At 47.9% G+C, this 25,785-nt stretch overlaps 3 protein-coding genes across 3 annotated transcripts; 1 reads left to right on the forward strand and 2 right to left on the reverse strand.

Annotated features, from left to right (window-relative positions):
• Positions 1-5,529: 5,529 nt before the first annotated feature.
• Positions 5,530-6,601, reverse strand: LOC128270786 (ski oncogene-like). The gene is made up of 2 exons (XM_053008205.1): positions 5,591-6,601; positions 5,530-5,541 (listed from the first exon to the last, which is right to left on the reverse strand). The coding sequence occupies exons 1-2, from the start codon at positions 6,599-6,601 to the stop codon at positions 5,530-5,532; spliced, it is 1,023 nt and encodes a 340-aa protein (XP_052864165.1).
• A 5,140-nt stretch (positions 6,602-11,741) lies between these two features.
• On the reverse strand, positions 11,742-13,850 carry LOC128270787 (ATP-dependent DNA helicase PIF1). Its single transcript, XM_053008206.1, has 2 exons — positions 12,888-13,850; positions 11,742-12,818 (listed from the first exon to the last, which is right to left on the reverse strand). Exons 1-2 carry the CDS (start codon positions 13,848-13,850, stop codon positions 11,742-11,744), a joined length of 2,040 nt encoding a protein of 679 aa, XP_052864166.1.
• A 395-nt stretch (positions 13,851-14,245) lies between these two features.
• On the forward strand, positions 14,246-15,211 carry LOC128272746 (uncharacterized). The gene is made up of 4 exons (XM_053010615.1): positions 14,246-14,375; positions 14,439-14,770; positions 14,865-14,952; positions 15,028-15,211. The coding sequence occupies exons 1-4, from the start codon at positions 14,360-14,362 to the stop codon at positions 15,132-15,134; spliced, it is 543 nt and encodes a 180-aa protein (XP_052866575.1). The 5' UTR covers positions 14,246-14,359; the 3' UTR covers positions 15,135-15,211.
• Positions 15,212-25,785: the final 10,574 nt, after the last annotated feature.

Consider the following 25,785-nt stretch of genomic DNA (forward strand, 5'->3'; position numbering starts at 1 on the left):
CATGCACCGTTTTTCCGGAGATTTGGCTCCCAGCGACTACTAGCTATTCGCAGATCTCAAAAAAATGATCATCGGTGAGAAACTTCGGTCGAAAAAAGAGTTTATGGCTAAAACTGAGGCCTCCTGAAGCCTAAACTGAGGCCGAGGCAAAAGATAAATCGTTCTACATAACATAACACATAAATGTGGTTCTATTTAACATTTGGAGTTGTAAACCGATTCAGATTCATTAAAGATTCAGCTGAGAACCCCTCCGCTAACATATCAACAGTTGCCGAAAAAGATTAAATTCTCCACCGTGAACTAACTCGCTGGGCACACGAGATGACAAACCATGTAGTATGGGCGCCTGCCTAAGGGCGTGCGTCGCACGACGGGCACGAAGGCGTGCGATGTGATTGAACTCACAGAAATCTCGTTGGCGTTGAAGCTGCGTGCCGCGAGAACACGACCCCGCGAGAGACAGCGAGAGAAACAGGAGCAAACTGCCAGCCAACAACAAACAAACGCAATGCCGCCGCACTCTTCAGGACGACGGCGGCTACGGCGGCGGCGGCGGTGGCGGTGTTTAGCAAAAGTTTGTTTTCTGATTAGAGTAAGACGTGCCCCGGAGACGGTGTCGGCGCGGAGCGCGTGAAGCAGCGCCGCCGGGCGCCCGTATTTATTGTGGATTTGTTGTTGTGTCTACAACTGTCTTAGCGAATTCCATAACATCGTTGTCGCGGCGCTCTCACGGCATGCACGGGTTGCGATGGTGATGGTGCGATCGACCGTCACCATCACGGTCACCACGATCACCGCACGATCACAATCCCCCCCCACCCGGTCGTCGTAGGCGATAGATTGCGGCGAAACGCAGCGCGGTCCTTGCCAGCAGCAGTAACAACGGCGAACGCACTTGGCAAACTCCGGCACACAACGCGGCACAAACAACAACAAAAAATAGAAGTTATTCGAACAACAAAGTATGGCGGCGGCGGTCCGCGATAGAGATAGGGCGGCGTCCGAAACCGTTCGGTAATGGCGTGGCGTGGCGCGGCCTTCTCTAGGACGCGCCGCGGGTGAAACAACGACCTTTACATCACTCTCGATTTTTTTTTTATTTGGCCCCACACACACACACGGACACACACGAGGGCGGGCACATGCGTTATGTTTTTGCGCACCACAACGCAACCCAAAGCCGCCGCCACCGCTAATAATGTTGTTCACACTTTCGTCGGTCAATTCGATCGATCGACAACAACAAGGCTTGCTTCTTCCTCCACCTGTGTGTGTGTGTTTGATAGTCGTGAAAATCAAATGGCACGAACATCGGACACCGGCAACCCATGTAGCGTGCGCCATCGGTTCTGGGGGTGTGTGATTTGAAATTGATTCGCGTTATCCGCGGTCGGTGGTGGTGGCGGTGCAGGCAGGTTGTCGAGGTGTCGACATTTTCGCCAACAAGCGCCAAACCCCCGGGTGGGGTAACACTAGCCCCACAAACCCTCCCTTAGCCACCCGCGTTTGGCAGGCAAAACGAAGCGGATGACGAAACCCGTCGCGAACCTCCTTCACCGATCAGCAAGCGAAAGCCACACCGGGCTCAATCAAACGATAGAAAGAGAGAAAACGATCTAAATCTAAAATACACACTCACGCACACATGCGCACATAGAATAAACAAAAACACATTCCAGTTGGGGAAAAACAACAGACGCGCCAAAATCGTGCTGAAGGTCAACCTGCTCTATGGAGCAGGACGAAGCAAAAGAGATGCCAAGTGCTGCCGAGACAGAGAGCGAGTGGTGGGCGAGTTCCGAAAAGCGCGTCACTGCAATTCACGCAGGTCCGGATCACGAGGGTAGAAAAAGAAAAGGGCGGGCGCGCTCTCGTAGTGCTAATCAGTCACCCACCCAACATAAAACAACAGACCCACGGCCCCCCAGCAATCAATCCTGGCATTGCGCCATCCGCGGTGTGTAATGTCACAACATAAATGAATTGGTCCGAAGCGATGCCCGGGGATGTCGGGCAAAACTTTTAACAAGAAGCGGAAAATTGTGCGTCGGTGGTCAGCCGGACACCAACCACTGTTGGTGCCATCCAGTGGTGTGTGTGCCGGCTTCGTGGCCGTAATCAACCAATTGACGGAACCTGGACACACGAACAGACACACATCGGCACTGCGCAGATCGTTGGCAATGGTCCATCCGAACGGCGGCTGACCGGAAGCAGATGCATTGGGCGAACGGGAAATGATCGCTCTACACGTTGCGCGCGTTCGTTGCACATTTGCGGAGTGTTTCAATAACGGGGAAAAAGTGCGGAATGTGCAGGCATCAACCCAAAAGAAACATGACGCAAGCGACGAAACACACAGTGACAGTGAGTAAAATTGCGTGAAGAAATTAGAAGAAAACATAAAGGAACATCTTCTTTCCATAATTTGGCATCACAACCGTCGAGCAGGCTTGGCTTGCGATAGGATGTAATCCCTCCACCGCTCGCGATTGGTGGCGCCTTCGTCCACCATTCTGTTTTCCTGGCCCGGCTTTAGCATCGCAGTCTAGCATACTGTCTCGCCCATCTCACAAACGGGGCCTTTGTCTCCGTGGACGGTCTGCCATTCTCTTGACATGACCAGCCCACCGTGGCCTGGCGAGACGTATACGAAGCACGGCCGTCTTAAGTGCATACAGCCAGCTATTGTAGCGGCTTCTCCAATGTTCCTCCACACATAAGGGGTCAAAAATCAACCTGAGCTTCTTCTAAGAGGATTTGGTCAGTTTTGGTCGACGGTCGCGACACGAGATGTGAGCGAAATAATTTCCTCTGACTGTTTAATGATCTGCCGCCTGCTAGCACCCTAACGCGAATCTTGTCCCTTGTTGCCCTTTGACTCTAGATAGATGAAGCCCTAGATCCCTTTGTACGGCCCCGGCTACGCCGTAGAGCCTTCGACCTAGAGCAACATATTTTCACCATTACGCAAAGCAGTTGTAGATCTGAATTGCATATAAAAGGTAGAAGGTAAAAGCCAAAAAAGAGTAAAATAAAAAAAAACCCCACAAAAAATCGTATGACTACCGTAATGAAAGTATTGACCGTCGGTAGCTACTATTTTCTGCCATCTTTTAGGTAGTTCCTCAATTCCGCTGTCGATAGAACTTCTTATCTTTTCTAGCGATCCGCTCAGAGACCAATTTTTCTAAAACTTTTATAATAAGTTAACCCCTGTGCTGCCAAATAGATACTCATGTAACGGAACAAATACTAGTCCGAAAGAGCAACATCTGGTGAATACAGCGGGGCTGTTAACAGTTCTCACCCGATATTTTCGAGACAGGTTTTGCGATGTGGGGTCGAGCGTTGTCATGTTGAAAAATCATCTTATCACATTCTCGTCGTTTTATGGTCAAAGCTTTGGTTAAAATGCATGAATTGTTGTCGATATCGTTGTCCATCAATAATTTCATTAGGTTTTAAAAGCTCACAGTACACCACACCACACCATATCCAACCATATGCACAGCATAACCTTCGCGCAGTGAATATTTTGCTTTGGTTGCCATGGACCTGGTTCACCAAGCTGTATCCAGGCCTTTTTGCGAGTAGGATTCTCGTAATAATTCCACTTTTCATCGATGACCCTCCCCATCGCGAGTTATGAGTCAAGAGAACATAAAAAGTGTTTCCCTGGCGTACACAATTTGCCAAATCATCTCATCGGCGATAACAGACCACCAATGATAAAAAACTAAAAGCCCCATCAATCTCGCTCCGCAGACCCGCCGAACACACAAACCACCGTTGTTATCGTTATCGGGGAATGATGGTTATGCCGGAGACAGGATGAAGTTCACGGCAAAGCGCGTGTGTGTGTCCAAGTCAATGAGGGTAAAACAAATGTTGACATTTCACTAGCCAAACGGGCACTTCGTCTGGCAGCAAATGAATTACGCGATCAACTCGAGCAGCCCGAAACATTCATCGAATTTCTAGGCGGCGAAACAAGACATGGCGGGGAACATGCCTTTTTCATTGCGTTTGCTACTTATGCTGCCGCCCCCATGCAACGGCCACACCTGGAACACCGGACCGGGGAAGACGTGCCCCACGGTCGGGCCGCGACAGTCTACCTCGTCGTCTGGTGAGTTGGGTGGGGCCCAACACTGGTGTGGTGGCAGACAGGTCAGACAGCAGAGCGCCGCCGACCGTGACCGGTAGACGCGAGCCACGAGTGACGGTGAAAACGGTGAAGTTCGGTGGCACCGGAGCACGCCCCAAACTACGCAAGAGGCGCACCAGCGGATGCGCAGCAACCACCGAGTCCCTCTTCGTGGGCGCGCGTTTTTCTTCGTTGGCCGTTGGCTGTTGTTCGTGACTCCTCCGCAGATTTGGCCGACCTTGGGCAGCAGCAACTCCGGTGCTTACACCAAACTGCGCTTGATAAGCTGCGAGCTGCAGCTTGCAGTTTATAAAAATAGCCCAGCCCGGCACCACCACGTATTGTATCGCTTCCCGTGGCGCAAAAATATACTTCTCGCGGTTCAACGATAACACGGAGAGTTGACTCATCGGCGGTCAATGCGAAAATGTGACTTGTGACTCCAAGCGAAACCGAAACGATCCACAAGTGTAAGGGTGCTCAAGATTTTGGACGGGGCTAAAAAATCCGCGGCGTGTATTAATGTCACGATTACCACCAACCGGGAAATAGGCTGTCAACGGGCAAACAAACGGTGATCCATTCCACTCATAAAACGCCGCTCGCGATGGAATTTTCTTTCTCTTCTGCTGTTTGCGTCAAACAGCGGGCTATTCTTATTCTTTAACTCGTTCACCGCATCCCCCACCGGACCCGGTCGACTGCGTGACGCACTTAGGGCCCGCGTCAAGTTGCTGACATCAGTAAGCAAAACATACACACACGCCAAAAACAAAAAAAAGACCCACACGCCAGTCAGCCCCCGCCAAGAGACTTGCGCGGCGCACACACGTTTTATCGCAAGAACAGAGCAGCGCACGTCTGCGTCTGCAAGCGATGTGTCTTCCGCCGGGCGACGGAATGTGGTGCAAAAAAGTGATTCACAAACCAACGTCAGCGCGGGAGCAAAGAGTCTGGCCCAAGACGACGGAAGCGCGGAACCGCCACACAAGGGGAACATCTGAACATCTCGGATGGTAAATAAACACACTGGCAGCCGTGATCGGTGTGGTGGTGGTGCCGCGCGTCAGAAATGGATGGGACAAGAATTTCTGTCGTCAGCGATTGTTTATAAGCGCTGGGCGGCTGGAGGAGGGTCTGAAGCACCCCTACGAAGTATTGTTGTTGAATGCGAGGTTGAATATTTATGTTTGGCAGGCGATTGAGCCTCGGCGGACGAAAGTGCTGATTCAAATGGGCGCGCGCAACCATCACAGCACTTCAAAAGTGCAAAATTAACAGAATCATCCATCGTTTGTCGCGCCAAAAAGGTACAGGAGATAAGATAACAGCGAGACACCGAAGCGACGGGAATCGTTTATGGACCGATAACGGACCTAATGGTCGTCCTAAATGTGCAAGACGAAGCATATAGGTTAGGTCGTCGCAAGGGCTCACCTTTCGTCTCGCGATCCACAGCTCGCGCTCGTACTCGGCCAGCTCCTGCTCGATCTCGCGCTCCTTGTGCCAGATCTTCTTCAGTATCTGCGTGTGCTCCTCGCGGTTCTTATCACTGTCCAGCACGTGTATGTACAGCCGCCAGTAGCTGGAATCGAACCCCCAGTGGCAGGTGCGGATCTCCTGCGGCTCGTGCTGGTGGCAGACGAACTTCTGGGGCGAGTACATGCCGTGGCACTCGCAGCACTCGATGCAGGCCGGCTCGTCGTAGCTGTACAGCTCCGGCGTCATGATGCCCTCGCACTTGCCGAAGCACCGGTGGTACACCCGGAACGACCCCGAGCCCATCCCGCCCAGCCCGGCGCCCCCTTTGCCCGTCGGCCGCAGGTCCTGGGCCTGGTGCAGCAGCGAGCTGCACAGGCGCTCCGCGTTCGTGCGCGTGATCAGCCCGCACGTTTTGGCCGTGTCCGGGATGATGTTGGCCCGCTTGAACTCCTGCAGCTGCTGGTCGGTGCAGTTGTACAGGTAGATCATCAGCTCCTGGATGCTGCGGTTAATCTGCTCCACGCTAAAGTCCATCAGGATGTTGTTGAAGATCTGCGGCAAACAGAGCCGCATCTCGCCGCCAAGCAGAAAGCATCCGATCCGTTTGCCCTCCAGCACGGTCATGTTCACGATGCCGCAATCAGGATCGGGCGTGGTCATGATGGGGACGGCCGGGACCGGTGGCAAAATCGGTGGCGGTGGAACGCCCAGCCCCGCCATCGCCGATGGGACGATCGACGTGAGGCGCTGCTGCTGGTGTGGCGGGGACTGCCGCTCGTCGTCATGATGGTGGTGGTGATGTCCACTAGCGGCAGCGTGTTCCGGCGTCGTGGACCGTCCGATCGAGCCGGCACTCTTGCTCGGGTGCACCAACGACAGCCCCGGACCGTGCAGACTCTTGGGCGCCTTGTCCTGGTACGTTTTCAGCACCGACATCACGTGCGGTGGCGGTATGTATTCCGTCATTTTGCACGCCGTCTCCTGCTGCTGCTGCTGCTGCTTACTAACTCTAACTTAACCTCACTTTTCACGCTCCTTCACGTCGTTCGTCGTTGTTGGCTTTCGTATCCCGGCAAACCCGGGTGGAACCCGGGGCCTCGATTGGGCGTCGCTTTTCTGGGCACCGGACACAACTCTCTATTCGCGAATCACTCGGCTCGGCACATATCGCGGCTACACCCTCCTCACGGAGCCTCTGGGCCCTCTTTCTCTAGGCGTACAAAGCACCACGGCGATGGCCAAGCCCGAGACGGGCCATCTGAACCATTTCAACCGAACGGAGACGACACCGAACCATTCCTATTTTTCTGCAATTCCCAAACGTGGTGTGCGTTACACGCACACACACATTACCACGCGGTGGATGCACAACAATGCGTCACAACACACCCGGTGGACCTTCCACTGCCCTGGCTGGCCAGATCCGCTGGCGGCGCACACCGGATGATGAACGCGATGCACAATATTTTTGCAGCGAACGTGCGCGCACACACACGGGCACGGACACGGGAACGGATACTCGGAGCACACGTTTTATTTTTGAACTTCGCTTCGCTCGCCACCAAAAACCGCGACACGACGCGCGACACACTCGCGGTCGCCGAAAACGGGGGAAGAAAAAAACCACCAAATCACACACCACGCACACACACAGCACTATCGCGCGCGCGCGCGCGCGGGGCCCGCGGCCTACTCCTGTGTGTTACACACGTGTGCGCGCTCCGTTTCACGGCCTTTCTGCTTTCATTTCGCTTGATCCTCCATTTTTTTTATTTTCTTGCCCCTGTGCTTTTCGACGCCGATTTTCGATTATTATTTGCACACCACGTCGCCGTCCGCACCTAGAAAGATCCGTTCCGTGGTGAGAAGGACCAGTCTCCAGTCGACGCACTTCAACGCAGCACTATCGCTTTTATATGGCAGAGTTTCTCTCTCCCCTTCAACGCTCCCGGCGTGTTACTTCGAACGCAAGTTCCGGCCAGTTCCGGCGGGCCTTCCGGCTAGCGTTCCAGAGCACGTGTCGATATCGAATCGCCATCACACCACCGCGCTGGTTCGTGGTGAGAAAGGGTAAACATCATCTCGCGCCGTCATCAACTCCGCATCGCTCATCGGTCATCCGCCGTTGCGATGCAACACAACAAATGGCGGCGCTGACAGTTTTCGGCCAATTCGACGGCACCAATGCTGCCATCGTCGCTCGCTGCGGTCGTCATCGATCACTCCGTCGGGCTGCTGGTGCAGTGGCGCGTCCAGCGATGCACAGTTCAAATTTCAATGTCAAAACAAATACACACACACACATGCGGCGACCACCAGCGGGCACCGGAAACTTTGATCCCGCGCTAATCCGAGACCACCGCGTACGTATTGATGTGCTGCTGCTGCTGCTGCTGCTGCTTCTGCTGCTGTTTGCGAATTGTGACAACGGCTTCCTCGCCTTACCCACACACAGACACAGGGGCGGCGGTGCACTTACGCAACACAATCACCATCATCCCCTATATTGGCCCGTCTGTCGGTCGTCTGGCTGGGGTGGCTCGATGAGATAGTGCCGCCGTCGCGCGGATGATGATGCTGATACGGGCGGGCAGAAGAGCACCGTCGCGCTCGCTCTCGTTCTCGCACACCGCGCGCACCCCGAAAATCGCTCCAACCTGTCTCAGGCGCGTCGCAGCGGAGTCTGGCTTCTTTCGCTCTCTCTCTTTCACTCGCTCGCTCTCTGTCACTCACTCACGATGGGCACACTTCTTTTGGGCTCTTGCGAAACAATTAACCCTCCTCTTTCGCGCACACACACCGGCACACCCGCGGCCAAAAATTGCACACTTCCGGCGAACTTTCTTGCGGAGAGAAAATGGCGATCTCGGTGAGGCCGTCACCGTCGTGTCGATGCGCGGCTAGCAAGGGGCGGCGGCGGTCATCTTAGCTACGGTCCGACCGCGGAGACGTTGTGCCGCCGCCGTCACCGCGCTGTTCTCGCGGCGGCGGCCGTCCGTGGGATGGGTGTGTGAGTGTGTGCCCCGCGCGCCACGCTTGTGTTGTTTTCGTGGTTTTGCGTGTCACTCCCCGAGGGACACACGCACACGCAACTCTTTTCTCACGCTGGACGGTTCCGCTTTCCCGGGGGCGAGTTTCGTGCCGTAGAGTGCGCCGTACTGCTTTACTACCACAGTCTGTGAATGGGATATCCTGGGATATGGCCACGGAATCTGGGAGTCGTTCTGCGTGAACGATTAAATGAAGAAAAAATGATACACACGCAAAACCGCACGGCGGAGACGCAGACACCGTCTCTCGCTCACTCTCTCGCTCTCACACTCCGGTCCGATCGATGGACCCGATTCAACCCGAAAATCCCGAATACTTTGTGCGCGCGAGAGCGCCAACTACCGCGACAAACGCCAAACAACGACTTCTCGAAAATAGACGGACTCGCGAAGAACTGAGTGAAACTGTGAAAAGTTCACCATGCGCCAATCGGCCAATTTCTGGGTTTAGCTGGGAATACCTGACTTTGAATTGGTCGAACCCGACCGTCGGGCCGAACGTTTCCGAAGTCTAGCCTTTGCTTCGTTTTACGCACGCGCCGGGAAACGGTGAGCACCGGCACTCGCCGTTACAATTTCGACCGGGGAGTGGCACTCGCAACGAGTGAGACCCACCACTCACCGCCAGCGTGATGCGAAATTCGCGTTTTCGAACACAAACAGTTGAAAACGAATTCTCGCAGTTACTTAAACGGCTGAGTTTATATTTCGACTGGATATCAGCGGATCAGGAACGCAACAAGACATTTATTTATTTATATTGATATTGTGGCTCAACGGGCAATGAAGCCTAACTAAGCTCTATAACTAACATAGGACGACATTGGAACACGCATTAGTAGTCAACGGGGACGAACAAAACCAATACGATCGCGAAACACTGTTAGATTAATGTCAAAGTCAGAGCAATCGAATACAGAGTTGAAATGTCGGATGGCACTCGTCAGCGGTTCATTATACCCGTACCCGGATCGACTTCGACGTTCGGCAAGGAACTGCGAACATCGAAGCGGCCTCATAGGCAAGACAACATATAATTGCGAGAGTAGGCTCGGCGTGTTGATCTTCGCCAGCAGCAGTCCCGCAATAAAGCAGCTCTGGGACACACGCCGCCTGTGCATCAGAGGCTCGATCCCAAGAAGAAGACATCTAGCGTTGTAGTCGGGAAACGTGTCATTTGCGGTCCATGGTAACGCCCGTATGGCAAAGCGAGTGAATCGTCGTTGGATTCGTTCTATACGGTCAATTGCCTTTGTGACCTTTGTGAGTCGCGGGACACTACACGATGGTGCCAAATTCAAGTATGGGCCGAACGATGGCGCAGAACACTGCTTTTAAGCAAATAGGGTCGTCGAAGTCGCTGGACATCCTCATCAACACATCTAGCGAGCAATTGGCCTTTTTAATGGCGTAATCGATATGTTCCTTGAACGTCAAGTGGCCATCGAGGAGAACCCCAAGATCGCGCACCAGCACCGCACCAGAAAGGTTGCTGGTCGTGCGATATAGATCGTAGGTTTTCCGTTTCTCCGGATCCGTTCGCGTTTCAAACCCATTACCGAGAACCTTAAACACTTCCATTGTCCCGGGGGTCTTGTTTTGTCCGGCTTAAGCTGTTGAGCCGGCTTCTTGCAACATTTCTTTACTTCCGAGTCCGGTGCTTCTTGTAAAACCCGGTCCCGAGCACCTTGTCCCGTTGACGGACTGCGATCCATCCGTCTTGAAGCGTTTTGACAACATTCCCGCCTCCGGCAGTGGATTCAGATTTTGTGACTTTCTGAGCAGCTTTTCTGCTTTTGCCAGATTTCCCGCGGTCAGTGCGGCATTGTTTCGTAAAGCACTTTCTGCGGATCGTAACTGTGTGTGTTGCAATTGTCGCCGAAATGTGATTGTTACCCGTGTCCTTAAGGAGAAGTAATGTAAGATTTATTTATTTATACGAGCGAGTGGTTTGTAAAAATAAATACCTACTACATTCTGTTACACGCACAGGCTCGCAGCTTCGTTTGGCCAACGATTCCGCTGGGTCTCATGGGAAGCTCCGCAGTCAAAACGAATTAAAAGGCTTGCCAGCAAATCGGCCATCCTTTCCGTCGGCGAAGCTGCTGATTGTCTCTGAAAGTTTTCAAACCAATTCTACGATACATTTCGTCAGGAATTACTTAACTTCACTGGAACAATGGAACAACAATTCAATTGAATGTTTAAGTGAAATGTCGGCCGAGTGACAGCAGTAAACAACACTGGACTCTGTGTCTATAATGCTTACTTCATTACTGCAAATAGGGTGACGATCTGTGAGCTCCTAGTTTTGAAACACGATATAGAACCAAGAGTTGCATCCTGAAAGACAAAATATATAAAATCCTTGTTTGAATTCAGCAAACAGGTTATTCTGCCCTATTAGTGTTTCAAATGCAATTTTTAATAGAAATTGTCACATTTATTCATGAGCTCCCAAAGGGTTTTGATAGGCGATCCTTTTTGCGTGAGGCCAGAGATACAAAAAAAAAATGAGATATCGATTCATTAACACATTTTGAAAACCTCCTCGTGAACCATGTTTTACTAATTGCTGTTTTGATTTATTGTCTAACTTCTTATATATGCAATACAATTTAATTTTGCTCGGCACTTTACATACATAAGTCTTCGTTCTTAGCCTGAAGGACGAAATCGTAAATTGAAACTGGCGTCAGTCAAACACAAAACCGATGAATAGATTTATTGTCGCCAGTCCATTCAATTGGGTTGTGTACTGTTTCTGCTCGATTTACTGTCCCAACGTAGATTTTGTTGAATACCTTTGTGTACGAAGATTTACTGATGTATAAATATTCTCTTTTATTCCTATAAATTGTTCTACGTAGTTGGAGCAATAACGTTAATTTATTTGAATGAAAAATATGTCTAAGCAAAATAACTTGGAATCACATCGTACCGGTATGTTAACCGCCAAAGCTCGCAAACCACCAGAACACTGCAGGTTGAAGTACGCTATATGATTGAGATTTTGATGCTAACGAGCACAGGCCATATCATCCGGCGGACGGCAATCACTTGATTGTCATGAGCGGTTTGCTCATGGCCGCTTTCGATAGGCCCATCGCCGACAGGGATTTCTTCAGCCCTTGGGCCGTGTTCGCTTTCTGGCCAGGTTTCGCTTTCACCGCCACCGGCATCATAAGGTTTTCATCGGCCAAACGCTTTCGCAGCTTCCGGTAATACTCTAGCACCTTTGTGTTCGCCCACACCTGTCTAAGATCAAAGTCCAGCACGCGGATGCTGTCGAGACTCTGGGCGCGGCTCAGTGCCACGTAAGCTTGGCCCGCTTCGAAGACCTTCGCCAGCGATAGTTCCACACAGTCCAGTGTTAGGCCCTGCGATTTGTGGATCGAAAAGGCCCATGCCAACTTCAGCGGGAGCTGCGTCCGAGTCAGCACCATGCCAGCGGCCGTTTTCATTGACCACTTCTCGCTGCGTACCAGCAGCTCGCGCCGTTTAAATTTCACCAACGGAAGTCCCTGCACAAAGTCTGTCACTACTCCCCGTGCCCCGTTCACGAAGCCATCGGCAATATTGTAGTTTTTTAGCAGCATCACCTGGGCCCCAATCTTGAGGGTAAGCTTGAACGGTGCCTGAACCATCCGATCGATTTGTTTTGCACTGTACGGATCACTGTCCTTCGCTTCGAACGTTTTCGGATCGCCCGACAAACCGTCCAATTTGGCCTGATTAATTGCGTCCACCTCGGCCGTATGCGAGCAAAGTTGCGTCGCCAGAATACCCTCCGTTTCGATGCGCTGGTAGGACGTTTGGCGCAGCCGCTCACTAATCTCGTCCGTCACACGCCCAATGCGAATGCTATTTAAAATAGCCACAAACTCTTGGTCCTTCTGGCGGTGCACGATCGTCAACTCGTAAGTCGCCTGGATGCAGTCGGCCCAGACGGGCGATTCGAAGCAAAAGCGAGCCCCGGCATTGCTGTCCTGTGAGTACGGCCCGGCACCATCGGCGAAACGATCCAGCCGGCTTACCGGTGGTAGCTGGAAGAAGTCACCGCACAAAATCAGTTGAATGCCCCCGAACGGTTTATCGTTCTTACGAATGTAGCGTGCGACGGCCTCAATTTTCTGGAAAACATTTCAATTCTGTTAGTAACGTTATCTTTAGAACAGTCAGGATGTTTTTTTTAATCATACCTCAAAATAGTCTGCTTCAACCATAGAAATTTCGTCAATAATCAGTCTTTTGCATTTGCGCCATATCTGAGCCGTGTTGCTGCGCAAAGCCTTTTCGTAGCAGTTCTGTAGCGTGGCCTCTCCGCTGCCGATGCCGGCGAACGAATGCAACGTGGTGCCCCCGATCAGACAGGCGGCCACACCGGTCGAAGCCGTTGCCACGGTTCCCTCCGGTGGTAGGGTTGCGATGATTTTACGCAATAAGAAGCTCTTTCCCGTCCCTGCCGATCCGGTGAAAAAGATACTCCGTCCCGATTGGCACGCGTCCAGGACACGTTTCTGCTGTTCGTTCAGCCTCTGTTCGCCATCTGTACCCTGCAACGGGTCATACAGCTTCTTTGCCGCAGGGCGAAGGTCGCCCGAAGCCGCGTCACCACCGGAAGGGCGTTTTCTTTTCTGCGAAGGCGATGGCGTCGTGAGGGAACCACCGCCCAACGCGAGCTTCTTCGCTCGATGCATTTCCACCGCCGTGATCGGACTGATGTCGTCACACTCATGATTGGGAGCGATTCCTGCAAGCATCTGGACGCGACTCTTCTTCAGCAGATCTGTCTTGTTGTCGGGGGTCTTCGGTTGGCTCCCGGGCTTCTCAGCACCATTGGTCAGTTTCACGAAGATCACCTTCAGGAACTGTACCAGTAAACCGGGCGGAGCGTTCGACAAGAAGAGGGTGCACTTTTCGTCGTTGAACTTTATACTGGCCTTGCCCTCGGCCATAAACTTGGAATGCACTTTTACGCCACGTAACATCAGCTTGGCAAGCGACGCCTTGTCTGTCGTAATGTCCAGCAACATCTGCTTCGTCGAGTTCCGTATCAATCGTAGCGTGGCTTGCTTGTGGGCCAGTTTGCGAGTCGTCGTACCCTGCTGGTTTGTCCATTCAATGGTGACGGCGCAGGTTAACGTTACACCATTCGGATCCATCGTGCTGAGCTATGACTTTCTTTTTGGCTAAGAGAGAAAATGCTTAATGGGATGAAGGCTGGTTTCAAACGGCACGATGATCGTTTCCCTCCAAACGGCCATGTTGTTGACACCCAAACATCCTAGAGCTCCTGTGTACGAGGAGCGCTGACAGTGTTATTCAAACTCCTCCTGCGCTCTTTATGATCTCAAAGATTTAAGTTATTGGGATGAAACTAAATCGCTTCCTTGAGCAAGTGCATTTTCATTAGCATAGAGATTTTTCCGGGGTATTAAATAGTTATCGTTCCGAACGAACACCGAACGATGAATTTTCTGGTTTAGAACAAATGGTAAAGCTTTTTAGTACAACGTTTTTTTTCACCGGGCGGTGTTGTCAGCGGCATTAATCGCGGAAATAAACATTTCGCATCATATTGTTTTGCTATTGCTTTCGTCATTCCATAAAAGTCTGCTGTTGTTGGATCGCCGGCCCCTTTCTTCTGTGATTTTCGTTACCAAAGTTCAAAATGCATGACGATATGGGTAAGGATTAGGCGTTGGGGAGGCGTACACCGCATTGTTTGTGAATGTTTTCTTGGATTGCAGAAAGTCAGCTGTCGGACGATTCGGGCGGTGAAAATTTGCTGAAAGTGGGTTCTCCGCTTCGTGAGCAAGACCGATTCCTGCCGATTGCAAACATTACCAAAATAATGAAGCGTGGCATCCCGGAGTCGGGCAAAATTGCCAAAGATGCACGCGAGTGCATACAGGAGTGCGTGTCGGAGTTCATTTCCTTCATCACGTCCGAGGCAAGCGACCGGTGCCACATGGAGAAGAGGAAAACCATTAACGGCGAAGATGTTTTGTGTGCCATGTATTCACTCGGCTTCGAGAACTACACCGAACCATTGAAGGTTTTCCTCAGCAAATATCGCGAGGTAAAGTGCACAAAAATCAACGAACCCCCTCGACTCGATCAACTTATTGTATTCGTTAACCTTTTTTCCCCTTGTGCCAATTCACACCTTCAAGACCATCGCTGCTGAGCGGCTAAGTTCGGACGAGTCTCACGAACCAACTAACTTCGAACCTGCTAATGAACATACGGATACGGAACCGAGTAAGGAACTGTTGTCCGGCACCCCGGCACTGCCAAACGAGAACACTTAGGAAACGATTTGCGTTATTCTTTTAGCATCTAACCAAGCGACACTTATTCCCGTAACGAACCGGACCGAAATCCTATATCAAACAAACGATGGAGCGATCTGTTTCAAACACGAGCCATACGAGCAAATGTAACATTGTTAACAACATATTGGAATGTTAATGTAAATTAAGTAAATTTTTTATTTCCAATAAATGATCGTGATTAGTTTTTTGCATTCGAACAACTTCATCAATGCGTAGCTCTTGGCGACGCTGCAGTTCCGTGAGTGTATCTATTTTGGCACAGAGTCTACGAAGCAAGCCATTTAAATTGTCTCCGACCGCTGGACAATCTTCCAAAACTTCCACATCTTGCGTCTGGTTGGCTTTGGATTCTGGAGACAGTTGCTGATCAACAATTTCTGCTTCATTGAACAATAGTTCGTTGTCAAGTGGTTCCAATTCCACCTTCATCTTCTTGGGGGCTGCTTCGGCTTGTTCGAGTGTGATTGGTACACTATTTTCTAGCGAGATTTCCACAATCTTCTTGATTTGGGAGAAGAAGGAGCACTCCCGTGTCGGGTTGGCGATGTAGGTGTTGTACAGAAAGTTCCATTTACTGTGACACTGTGCCGCGCTCACATCAACACCGTGTGACTCTTTAAGTGTATCGGAAATAGTGACCCACAGCTGCTCCTGCTCTTCGCATTCGAAAGCAGTAAGGCCCACTTGACGAAGTGTGGTTTCTAACATATTGAGAAAGCAATGTATTTCGTCCTTTTGCCACATCTTTGGGCGCAGCTTCCTTTTAACCTCGGGGTTGCCCATTGAACTGAATCGGGTAAAGCATTAGAACGTAGTTTGTAAAAGTATTCTAAATAATCGATTTATTAACCAGACAACATACTGCTAGATACTTCGTAATTAACCCACCGCGCCAATGACCAATCAATCAAATATTAACACAACCGAGAAGCTATGTTCTGACCAAGAAAACCGGCACACGGTTTCACCCAAACACATTCGCAACGTAAACAAAAACAATGGGCGTTTGACAATAAAATAGTCGAGATTCAAATCGAGTGTTTCGTCGAGTTTCGAACGTTTCGTCGAGCTTAATATCTTTTAAGTATTTCAAATTTGAACAGCGGCTGCAAATGTTGTTAATCTCTAAGATTCGGGAGTGAAAATACAGAGCAAAAGTTCTTTCTTGTTTAATTAATTGACGCACTAACAGGATATGGTATATATTGAGAGATTTTTTTTAATTGAGTCGCCTTTGAAAATTAATGTTTATACTCTCCGAGGATTTCAAACCGTTTTTTGTCAACCCGCTTTTCATATTTTCATCGGTGCATATCTCTTGAATTGCGTGATATTCAAAAAGAATTTTCCATTCGCTTCCTTGAAGGACAGTATTTCGAAGCGTGTGGCTTATACACGGTTGTATTAGCTAGACGAGGGTAAAATTATTACGACGAGGGTATTACTTTGTGTACCTTTTGTAAGGGACGAATTAGTGATCAGTGCCACAAAAATGTCCGGCGCATGTTCGGATGAGATAGGATGTCACAAAGTGATGAGTACTTTTTTCCCTTTAGAATCATTTTATTTTTATTCTATATATGCTTTGTAATGAGAATGATATATAGGTATATATATAAAATCAAATCTATATATGTATAATAGTTAACAAAAAAGTTTTGTTTCATTATTATTCCATGTTTCATTATTTCTTTCAATTTTATTCAGTTTTGTTCCTTCTTTGTTTTTTTCTTCCTCTTTTTTTGGGTGTATGATTTTCTTCCTTATCGTTTTAAAAAAATGAGACAGCAAACGCAACATACTACGCCTGAAGATCTCATTTATCAACAATTAATTACCTCAATATATAACTCTTTGCGTCGGTGCCTATGAATCTGCCATCCGTCCCACTGTCCTATGCATGCTTGTTTTCTGTTATTCTTGTTGGACTTATGTGTTAGTGTTGTCGGTCAGTGTGAGATTTTATGCGCTTCTGCGGACTAAGCAATGCATTCTTGGGCTCGTTCCGTCTTAATATTGTATTGTGTGTTTTAAAAATTTATACATATAGCTCGAACTGTTACTAACAATTTCAATTGAATGCCTCGCTCAGGTATGCTCGATTTGCCTTGTCCTTGTCGACGCTTGCTTTCCATTGCGTTCCAAATACCCACCAGCTCCGCTTGTTATGCATCTTTCGCCTCGTCGTGGTGTCTAGCAAACCACATTTGAATAGATCGTATTTTCGTGGGGCAACGTGTGGTACAGTGGGTCGGAAAACTTCAACCCCAATCAAAGGACAATGTTCCCCCATTGCCTATTTCATTGCCCAACGGTGTCGGGCTAAACCAACTGGGCCTGCGAAGAATTGGTACCATTGGAGGTGCCACCATTTTCAAATGTGTGTGGATCAGTATTCAAACAATGCCATCGAAAACAAAAACGGAAACCATACACCAACCACTTTCCTGTGCGTCTGTATACATTTAACGGGTTGTAGTTATTGTGCACAGCCGGGATCGGCCGGTTGTTAAAGGTTCGGGTCTTTCCTGTCTACAAGTGTTTTGCAACGCATGCCACCTCAAGGATTAGTTTTAAAAATTGTTCAATTAGTTGCCATTATGAGCTGGGTTTAGCAGTGTGTTGTTTAATTTATTCTGTTTCGTAGCAGTTCCACCGTAGATGTACCTACTGTGGATGTTTTACATATTAAAAATCGAAATTTCTACATTTTTTCTACAGAGCGGAATCGATTCAATGACTTTGCCTATTTAATGTTTGTTCTTTTTGTTCATCTCTCGTCATCTCTAATCATTGGCATTGGTATTATTACTTATTGATTTACTTTATTTATTGCTTCGTTTTAAAACTGAAGTGAGCGTTGTTATGAAACATCTTTGCAGTAGGGAAAACCTGTTATTTATCATTCTGATTAGAGTCATCCTTGATTGTATTAGTGTTAGGGATTTAATTTAGCTGATGCCGGTGTATCAACTTAGATTGCGGTAGCAAAATTAGACAAAAACGGAGCATCTGCATTGTATCAATGTTTTAAAATCTTTCTAGTGTCAGGATCAGTTTGAAAACCCAAGAAAAACACTGAGCATAAACCGCTCGTTACGATCACGAATTCAGCAAGTCCAGAGGTCAAGAAATGCAACGCAAACGGAGTCCTGGTGATTGACGGCATAACCGATAGGCAAACATCACAAAACCCTCGTCGTCCTAGCGTAGCACCACCGTATCTACAAATGAGAGGGATTCAACGTATTATTTGCATGATTGCTAAATCCTCAACCGTCGCCCAAGCCTTCTTTTGGTACTTTACGGTAATCCTTCGACGTAGGCAAATGGATGCGCATTTCCACTCTATGCAACCGCAACGCAGGATATCTAATAATGCGCAGCTGGTATGTCTCATTTCATTTTTGGTTTGTATTTGTTAGCTTGAAATACACCTTGTTCTTGGTAAACTGGAAGTCTAAAAGCGTTTGGTTGTTCGTTTGTCTTTATCTCATGTGTGTCGCATGTGTGCTCTGCGGCTGTGTCTGTTTATCCATTGTTTCTCCCACCTTGTTTGCTTGGCTTACCGCGTCGCTACTACCTACTCAGGTTGCCTACGAGTAACAATATTTGCTTTGCTGGGTTTTTGAAATATTCCATTAATTCGCTTTCGTCGGCGATCCTTCGGTCTCTTTCTGTAACGGCGGGGTTCCGATTAGTTTGTCTGGGATGGGACACCACTTTCGGACCACCCCCACCCCGTCGGAAACTTTGGAGTAGAGTCTCAGCGATATATTATGCTACTTGCATAGGGACCCGGCAACGCAAGCGACTTGTGTATACAATGACTATAAATGTAATGATACGAACCAAATCGTATGTGTATAACAATTAACGGTCAATACAACTTTGCGCTTGTTTCGCGATCAGTTTCGGTAGTTCGTTTACTTGTTTATTGCTGTCTAAGCAACTCGGGCACCGCCTGATACCTAGGAATGGGCCACGAATGGATGAATCGATGCTCAAGGTCTACATTCTGTTTTGTGAATACCTACACCCTTTACCATTTCCCACTGTTTCCCGCCACAAACGATCAATAACGGTTTCATTTGAAGTTGTTTTTGTTTCGGTGCTAAGTGAATTACAAAACAAGTTCCACGATACTCGATCGGCAGTACATTGAAACGCAAAAGAGAGAAACAACTGAACAACACCAACTTCATCCATTGGGATGCTGCGCGGCGCGCCTACAGCCGGTGGCCTCAACGCCGTGCGCACCATTTTGCCGCCACTGTTGATCGAGAACAGAAATATCACATCTGAAAATGGTGACGAGGTTTATCGTTTTACAGTGTTTCTTTCGTAATCGTTAAAAACCTACAAATTAATGCAACAACTGTTCAGCGTACCAAATTTTGCGTTTCGTCCTTTCCTAGCTCGTCACCGTTGTGCCTCTCTTACACTCGCACTGCCACTCTTTCTTTCTGTCTGTCTCTCTCTCTGTTTTCCTTTTTGCCTCTTTCTTGTGCCTTGACCAATGCCCATGCCTTAAGTATTTAATTTTTGTTTAGTTTTTTGTTTATTATTAACCGTTTTCTTAACACCTTAATCCTAAAATGGTTTAATGGTAGTCTTTCCCAAGTGTGTATGAACATACATTCGAAAGAGTGAATGTAACAATAAAACAGACTTTCTTCTTCATTGTGCTGCTTCACACCCTCTGTTCGACTTAATTGTTTACTTATTTACTTTACCTTCTACTATCAACAGATAACGAGATCCAATTGGGATAGCTAAATGGCAGCAACCTATACATCTCTACGCAATGCAAACAGTACAGAGAAGAAGTGAACGCGAAGTAAATATTTCTTTGCCCTTTTTATCCACAAGATGAGAGGAACACAATGCGCTTTGTTTAGTGGTTTAGTATTTTTGTTCTTGCGGTCGCTGCTGTTGTTGCTTGCTGTCGTTTAGCTTGTCCAAAGTAGTGTAAAGCAATAGCGCCGGTACCAGCAAAGCGATGTAACGTCAACCAAGCTGCTCTTGCGAATGCAGGCGTTCCATTGCATCTTCGTTCCTCGCGCTTAGCGTTTGCAATGTTTTGCCTCGTATTATTGACTACTACTTATGTGAATGTGTTTTCTTTGTTTGTTTTTTTTTGTAAGGGCAAGTGGTTTCCTTTACTTTCCTTCCATTGTTTCGCCCGCTGGCCTATCGGTTTAGGACTAACATTTATCTAGTTTCTTACCGCTACGTGATGTTATATGTTTGGTTTGTTTGTTTGTTGTTTCTTCTTAATGCTCTTACTTACGCAATCTTGTCTTTGTTTACTTGTGATCTTTTTTTGGTTGTTGTTTAGAATAAACCCGCCACCGGGAATGCGGGCTTCCCTCAAGCGTATATCGTTTTACATATTTGCGCCGCAACATTCTGGGAGCTCTTTCCGCTCGTGTTCCGTAACGCGCCGGTTTTTAAACATTACTGTTATTATGTTGACTACACTAGTATTCAACGGAGATGTGCGTATGTGGGTGTGCTTTTCTTGCATTTTAATCTTACGGTTCTTACGCGTGTTTTGCGGTACGAAATACGAATTCGAAACGAAAACCAATCCAAACTCTAGCTTAGATCCAACGTACCGTTTGTTTGACTCTTCAACATAGCACTTATCTTGCATGTGCATTTCCATTCTATAGTTTTTCTTGCTTACCTAGCTCCTTTTCAACTATGTACGAACGGCTAAACGTTTCTAATGATTTCAAAATAAGAAACAACAGCACGCACGCGACATTTCTACGTGACTTAGACTGTAAGCCTATTCTTTTAGCAATGTGTTCGCTACGCAAATAGGTTCGTGATGGTTCAGGGCACACACTTTGGAAAACTCAGTACCACCAAAAAACGCGGCGCGGAATGGGAAACGTTCGTACGCCCGCCAAAACAAAGTATGATACAAATTGACTACGGTCGTGGTATATTGGAATCCACAGCGCCGAGCACCGAGCAGACTGGGATCTGCAGCTCTAGGGTCAGTATTAGGGGGTTGCTAGCGATGTTTATCAGGGACGAAAGGATAGGCCATTCCATCGATAGCGTCTTGCTTCAGCGACCGCGTTAGGTTCGGAGCGACGACAGTTTTCCATCAGCCATAAGAAGTGAACGCCTAGTGCTACGTGGAATTCGTAGAGTAGAGGAGCGACCAAAGGCAGAAGCCTCACAAGCCTTGTCGCTCGAAACAGTTTGGAAGATTAGCTCTGCTACTGGCGTGTCTCGCTCACGAGCCAGACTAAACAATCATCGACATGCAACGCGATTGCACGTGGACCTTCTACGGTTCATGGACGTCGGGCGTCGGACTTCCTTCCGCGCTCAAAAAAGTACTTCAGCGGTGCCACCAACTAACCAAACCAGCTCTGGTCAATCCAAAAAATAGCTCACATCCTGCATCCGCAAACCTCTTTACTAGCTGTAACCACGAGCGGCAATGGACGGGTAAACTTAGCGCTTCTGTTCCAACATCTTTTGTATTTTTCGCTTAAACAGGGCCCCTTGCTCTGTCCACTTACTGCGAGAGCCGATTCGGGAAACGCTTCGGAAGGCTGCTCGATTGATGGCTTCGCTCGGCTGTACTCTAACTAACTCTCGTTGATTGGGCTACCAGCCAGAGTCCATCTGCAGCGACCGGTCTCTGCCGCGCCAAACGTGCAATATTTACAAATGTAACGTTTAATGCCTACGAATAAGTTTGCAAAATTGTGTAACGTGATTAACAATTGGTTTATGTTTTTGTTTTCTTATTTTGGTTTGTCCTTATACTCATGTTTCGCTGCCCGAGCGGGTCGGGAATGCTTTGTATGCTTATTTTTTGCTTGTTTTTGTTTGTCTAATATGCTTTTGCTTTTATGTATTTGTGCGAGTTTGCTTAACGCCTTTTCGCCGGACTAGCTCCCTTTCTTGTTAGCTGTTTCCACCTCCGGTGCGCACCGTTTCCGGCCCAGCATGGGGCAGGCTCGTGAGCGCGCGTTTCGGGTCGGTGCGGGAAATGGAACGGAACGGGCGACCTAACTTTGAACGGGCTCCGCTTGTAACCGTCTAACCGATGGGCCCGGGCACACTTGCTGGGCAGCGTTTGTACAATTTTGCTTGCGCATAAACCTAGAACGTAACATTAACAACATTAACAGCAAACACCCCTCAATAGATATGCACGATTTTGTCTCCTCTTTTCGCATTCCCACGCCCGCAGCCGTGAGTGAAATTAATGGCATCCAATTCGGTTATCAGCTAGCAATTGACATTCAGCACTGATCGGATAACGGTGAAGTGGTGAAGTAATTTGTTTCCCAAAAACGAAATGTGGTAAACAATTTGAGTTGCTGTGTGGGTCATTTCACCGCACCATTTGCAGGCCAACTTGCCCACTTGCCCGTAATTTAGTGTCATTTCGCGTGACCGGCCACACTGTGATCGGTGATCCTCCTATCTTGGGTAGGTTGGTTTGATTTGTTTAATATTCATATTTACTACGATGCCACTAGCCTCCCTGCGCTGCGCTTCAATAAAAAAATAAATCAAGAAAACCTTTCAAAAATTTGTTAACATTTCATTTTATTATCTTTGTTGTTTTTTTCCCTACCTCCTCTTTGTTTATGTTTTATTTAGTGTGGCTTCGTTTGTTTTAGCGTGTGCGTCTTTCTTTTTCATCCATCTTTCTTACCTTCGTTCGGTTGTTTGTGTTTTCGATAGTTTTTCCTGTCCCACTTACACCTTAATCATTCTGCTGCTGCCGGTTTCGATTTTATGTTTCTATGTTGTCGCTTTGTAGCTCTGCTCCTCGCTCTGTCATCTCGCACGGGGTCAACGATAATGTGAATTGGAGTGGTGCGGCTCGGTAAGATGCGGCATCCGTTGTGGAACAATCTTCGCCGCCGACGTCTGCCGCTGCAACTAGCATCTATGATGCATTTAATGCGAAATCGAATCTCACGGGAGAATGCAGAGAATGCAAAAGCGAGTCCATGTTAGCATTTTTTGCGGATACAGAGTGTAGAAGGCAAACCATGGTAACACCCTGGGAATGGTGCAAATCGGTGCTTAAGACCTTTCGAAAACTGCGGAGTGCGTTTCTTGATGAGAGAGTTTCTACACCGTGAAGTGCAATCGAAATATGGTTGACGACAATCACTCAAATAACACAACACAAGGACAGCACACAAACACACACGTGTCATACCTGGAACCGGTTTCGTGTTTTGACTCTAATCTCGCTCACCATTGAGAGAAGAAAAACTGTTCGTTTCACGCGATGGTCCTGTTCGATGAAAGTGCACTACCTCGACGATACCGATAGCTGCTGCCTCTGCCAGCGTCTGATGCTTGGATTCAACGGCCTGAAGGTTATGAGCTGTAGCACGAACGCCCACGGACCGTTACCACAAAAAAGGACACCGCCACAAACCTACCCGGCCTGCCCAGAGGCTCCAGTGGGAAAATCCTATGTAACATCGTTCGATAGTCTCTCTATAAACATAATAACGATTGCGTCGATTTCGACTTTGCAAATCAAACATCTTCTGCAAGGGTGCGGCTGCTTTCGGTCGCTACCCTTACGTAAACTTGTCAAGCCACATGTGTGAATGATATGAACGATGAATCACGATCGAGGTGAATCGAGCAACTGATCGAGCGGTACGGGATTCGTTTTGGGCGAGGGATTTCGACATGTTTCAGAAACGCAACAGGAGCAACGTGTGTGGTGGAACACTAAGGCTCGAGTAGAGCATACTTTGGGGCCTTAGGCGGGGCTTATGCGCGAGTGCTTGAACAATGTTACCGATTGAACCAACTCGCCCGAATCGTAATCCATCCTCGGTGCGCCTGATAGTAGTACAACAACAACAGGAATCAGAACTTTTGCGAAGAAGTATCGATTGGTTCTGCAATCAGGAGTCACACTACAACCGCCACCTGGCTTTGCGTGACATCGGTGTGGAAAAGTCATAGGGAAACAATAATGAACCAGAAAGTGAACCGGTCAAACCATTGGACGTTGCGTCCATCCCTAGGTTTAGTAGTTTGATTATAGTGGCTATTGGTTTAGGTTTGCGCTTTAAATGGAGGCTAACGTTGACTAAGTTGGTTTCACCTAGGGTGAGGATTCAGTAAAGAGTTCCAGAGAGTTCTCTCCGGAGTGTTGTTTAAAAAAAGCTAATGAGAAAAGGCCGTCGAAGTCGAAGTTTATGTTTGCTTCTGCTCGTACCTACGACAGTGTGAGTGCTTAGAATAGTAGTAGTAGTAGTAGTAGTAGCGGTAATGGTCATAGTAGTAGTAGTAGTAGTAGGAAAGTAGAAGCTTTATAGCCTAAGTGAAGTGTAACAATGCCCGATGGCTAAGTGTTCGTTTAACTTTAGGTCCTCCTGCGCTGATCATGGATCGATTTTGCTTCGTCGCGTTCCAGATTAACGCTTCCCGTATTTGCTCCACAATGGTTCCGTTTGTCTCGTTTTGTGATTTGAAGATAGGATTGATGTTTGATATCTATAGATCTGCATGTGTATGTTATTATGTTTCATTGTTCTGTTTCGGTTTCTCTCGAAAGATATCCTTTAAACTGGTTTAAAATCTAGCATATATGAGTTACTTTCGCATCCGCACCGTCTTCCTAGATTGTTTTTTGTCGTACGTAGAAAGAGCTAAAGAGTGTTATGGAAGTTGTCTGCTTTGTTGAGTACGGTTTTTGTTAGTTCGTTTTTTTGCTCCACTTTTGGGTTGTTTTTTTTGTTTTGTTCGTTTGTTTTAAGTTTTATCCATCCTCGCTTCTGCGCGGCGTGGCGCATTATCTAGAGTCGATTTTGTTTATGTTTTTTTGTGTGTTTTAGATAAGTTTCATTTGAAATATAGGGATTTACCATTGATACCATTTAGGTTTTTTTGTTTGGTTGGTTATAATTTAAAATGTGAGTTTGGTTTTCTTTTCATACACGTTGCTTGATTCTTATAGATCGAATACTATAGATGCGAATATAGAACAGGAGTTAAAAGTTTTGGAAACGAAAGTGTATGTTTGCTTAGTAGATTTTGTTTAGATGTTTTTTTTGCTTTGTTTTGTTCGTTATATTTTTATCATTGCTCGATTCACGTGCCATGACGACATGTCGGACCTTGCGTTACTAAAGCCCCCGCACTGCTCTTTTTGTAAGTTTTTGTTTTAGTTTTCTTACTCATTAGTTTTTACTCTTTTCAACTATCTAACTCTTGAACGTGTGCTATCGAAATCCATAACCGTTGCTTTGCTTTGTTAAAAAGATTGGTATCTGTCCATTTACTTGTTTTATGCTCCATTCGCACCTCCCTTGCTCGCTCTATCACCTTTGTCCTGGTTGCCGTTAGATGCTCTTTCTTTACCTTTTCCTCAGTATGCTCTATAGTGTTCTCGGGTTATGCTTTGATAATTTCTGTGGTAAGTGAATTCCTATCACCCCCAGAACATCATCCGCTACATGTTAATTGTCCAATCTCATGTGAATGCCTAGCGGAAGTGAAGCGTCGTCGGCAATGGCTCGGCGCCCCAATCAACCGGTGGTTGCCGAGTCCTTGCTTCATTGTTGCATTATTATTGTAACGGTTACGCGTACGCGTACCTCGGTGCTGGCCGTAGGCGTTTCTCTTGGTAGTGCATTTACAGCGGCGCTGTTTGGGTTGGTCTGTAAATGTTAGTCGCCTCCGTGTGTGAGTATTACTTGGTATGGTATGTATAGGCATGTGGTCAGCCCAAGGC

The sequence above is a fragment of the Anopheles cruzii genome, chromosome 3 (assembly GCF_943734635.1).
Source record: "Anopheles cruzii chromosome 3, idAnoCruzAS_RS32_06, whole genome shotgun sequence".
NCBI lineage: Eukaryota > Metazoa > Arthropoda > Insecta > Diptera > Culicidae > Anopheles > Anopheles cruzii.

Excerpts from the sequence above, each read along its gene's own strand:
- LOC128270786 (XM_053008205.1), bottom strand. The coding sequence starts at position 6,601 with ATGACGGAATACATACCGCCACCGCACGTGATGTCGGTGCTGAAAACG.
- LOC128270787 (XM_053008206.1), bottom strand. The coding sequence starts at position 13,850 with ATGGATCCGAATGGTGTAACGTTAACCTGCGCCGTCACCATTGAATGG. Across the intron at positions 12,819-12,887 it reads TTGAAGCAGACTATTTTGAG|AAAATTGAGGCCGTCGCACG; the intron begins GTATGATTAAAA and ends AATGTTTTCCAG.
- LOC128272746 (XM_053010615.1), top strand. Across the intron at positions 14,771-14,864 it reads TCCTCAGCAAATATCGCGAG|ACCATCGCTGCTGAGCGGCT; the intron begins GTAAAGTGCACA and ends CACACCTTCAAG. Across the intron at positions 14,953-15,027 it reads ACATACGGATACGGAACCGA|CATCTAACCAAGCGACACTT; the intron begins GTAAGGAACTGT and ends TTATTCTTTTAG.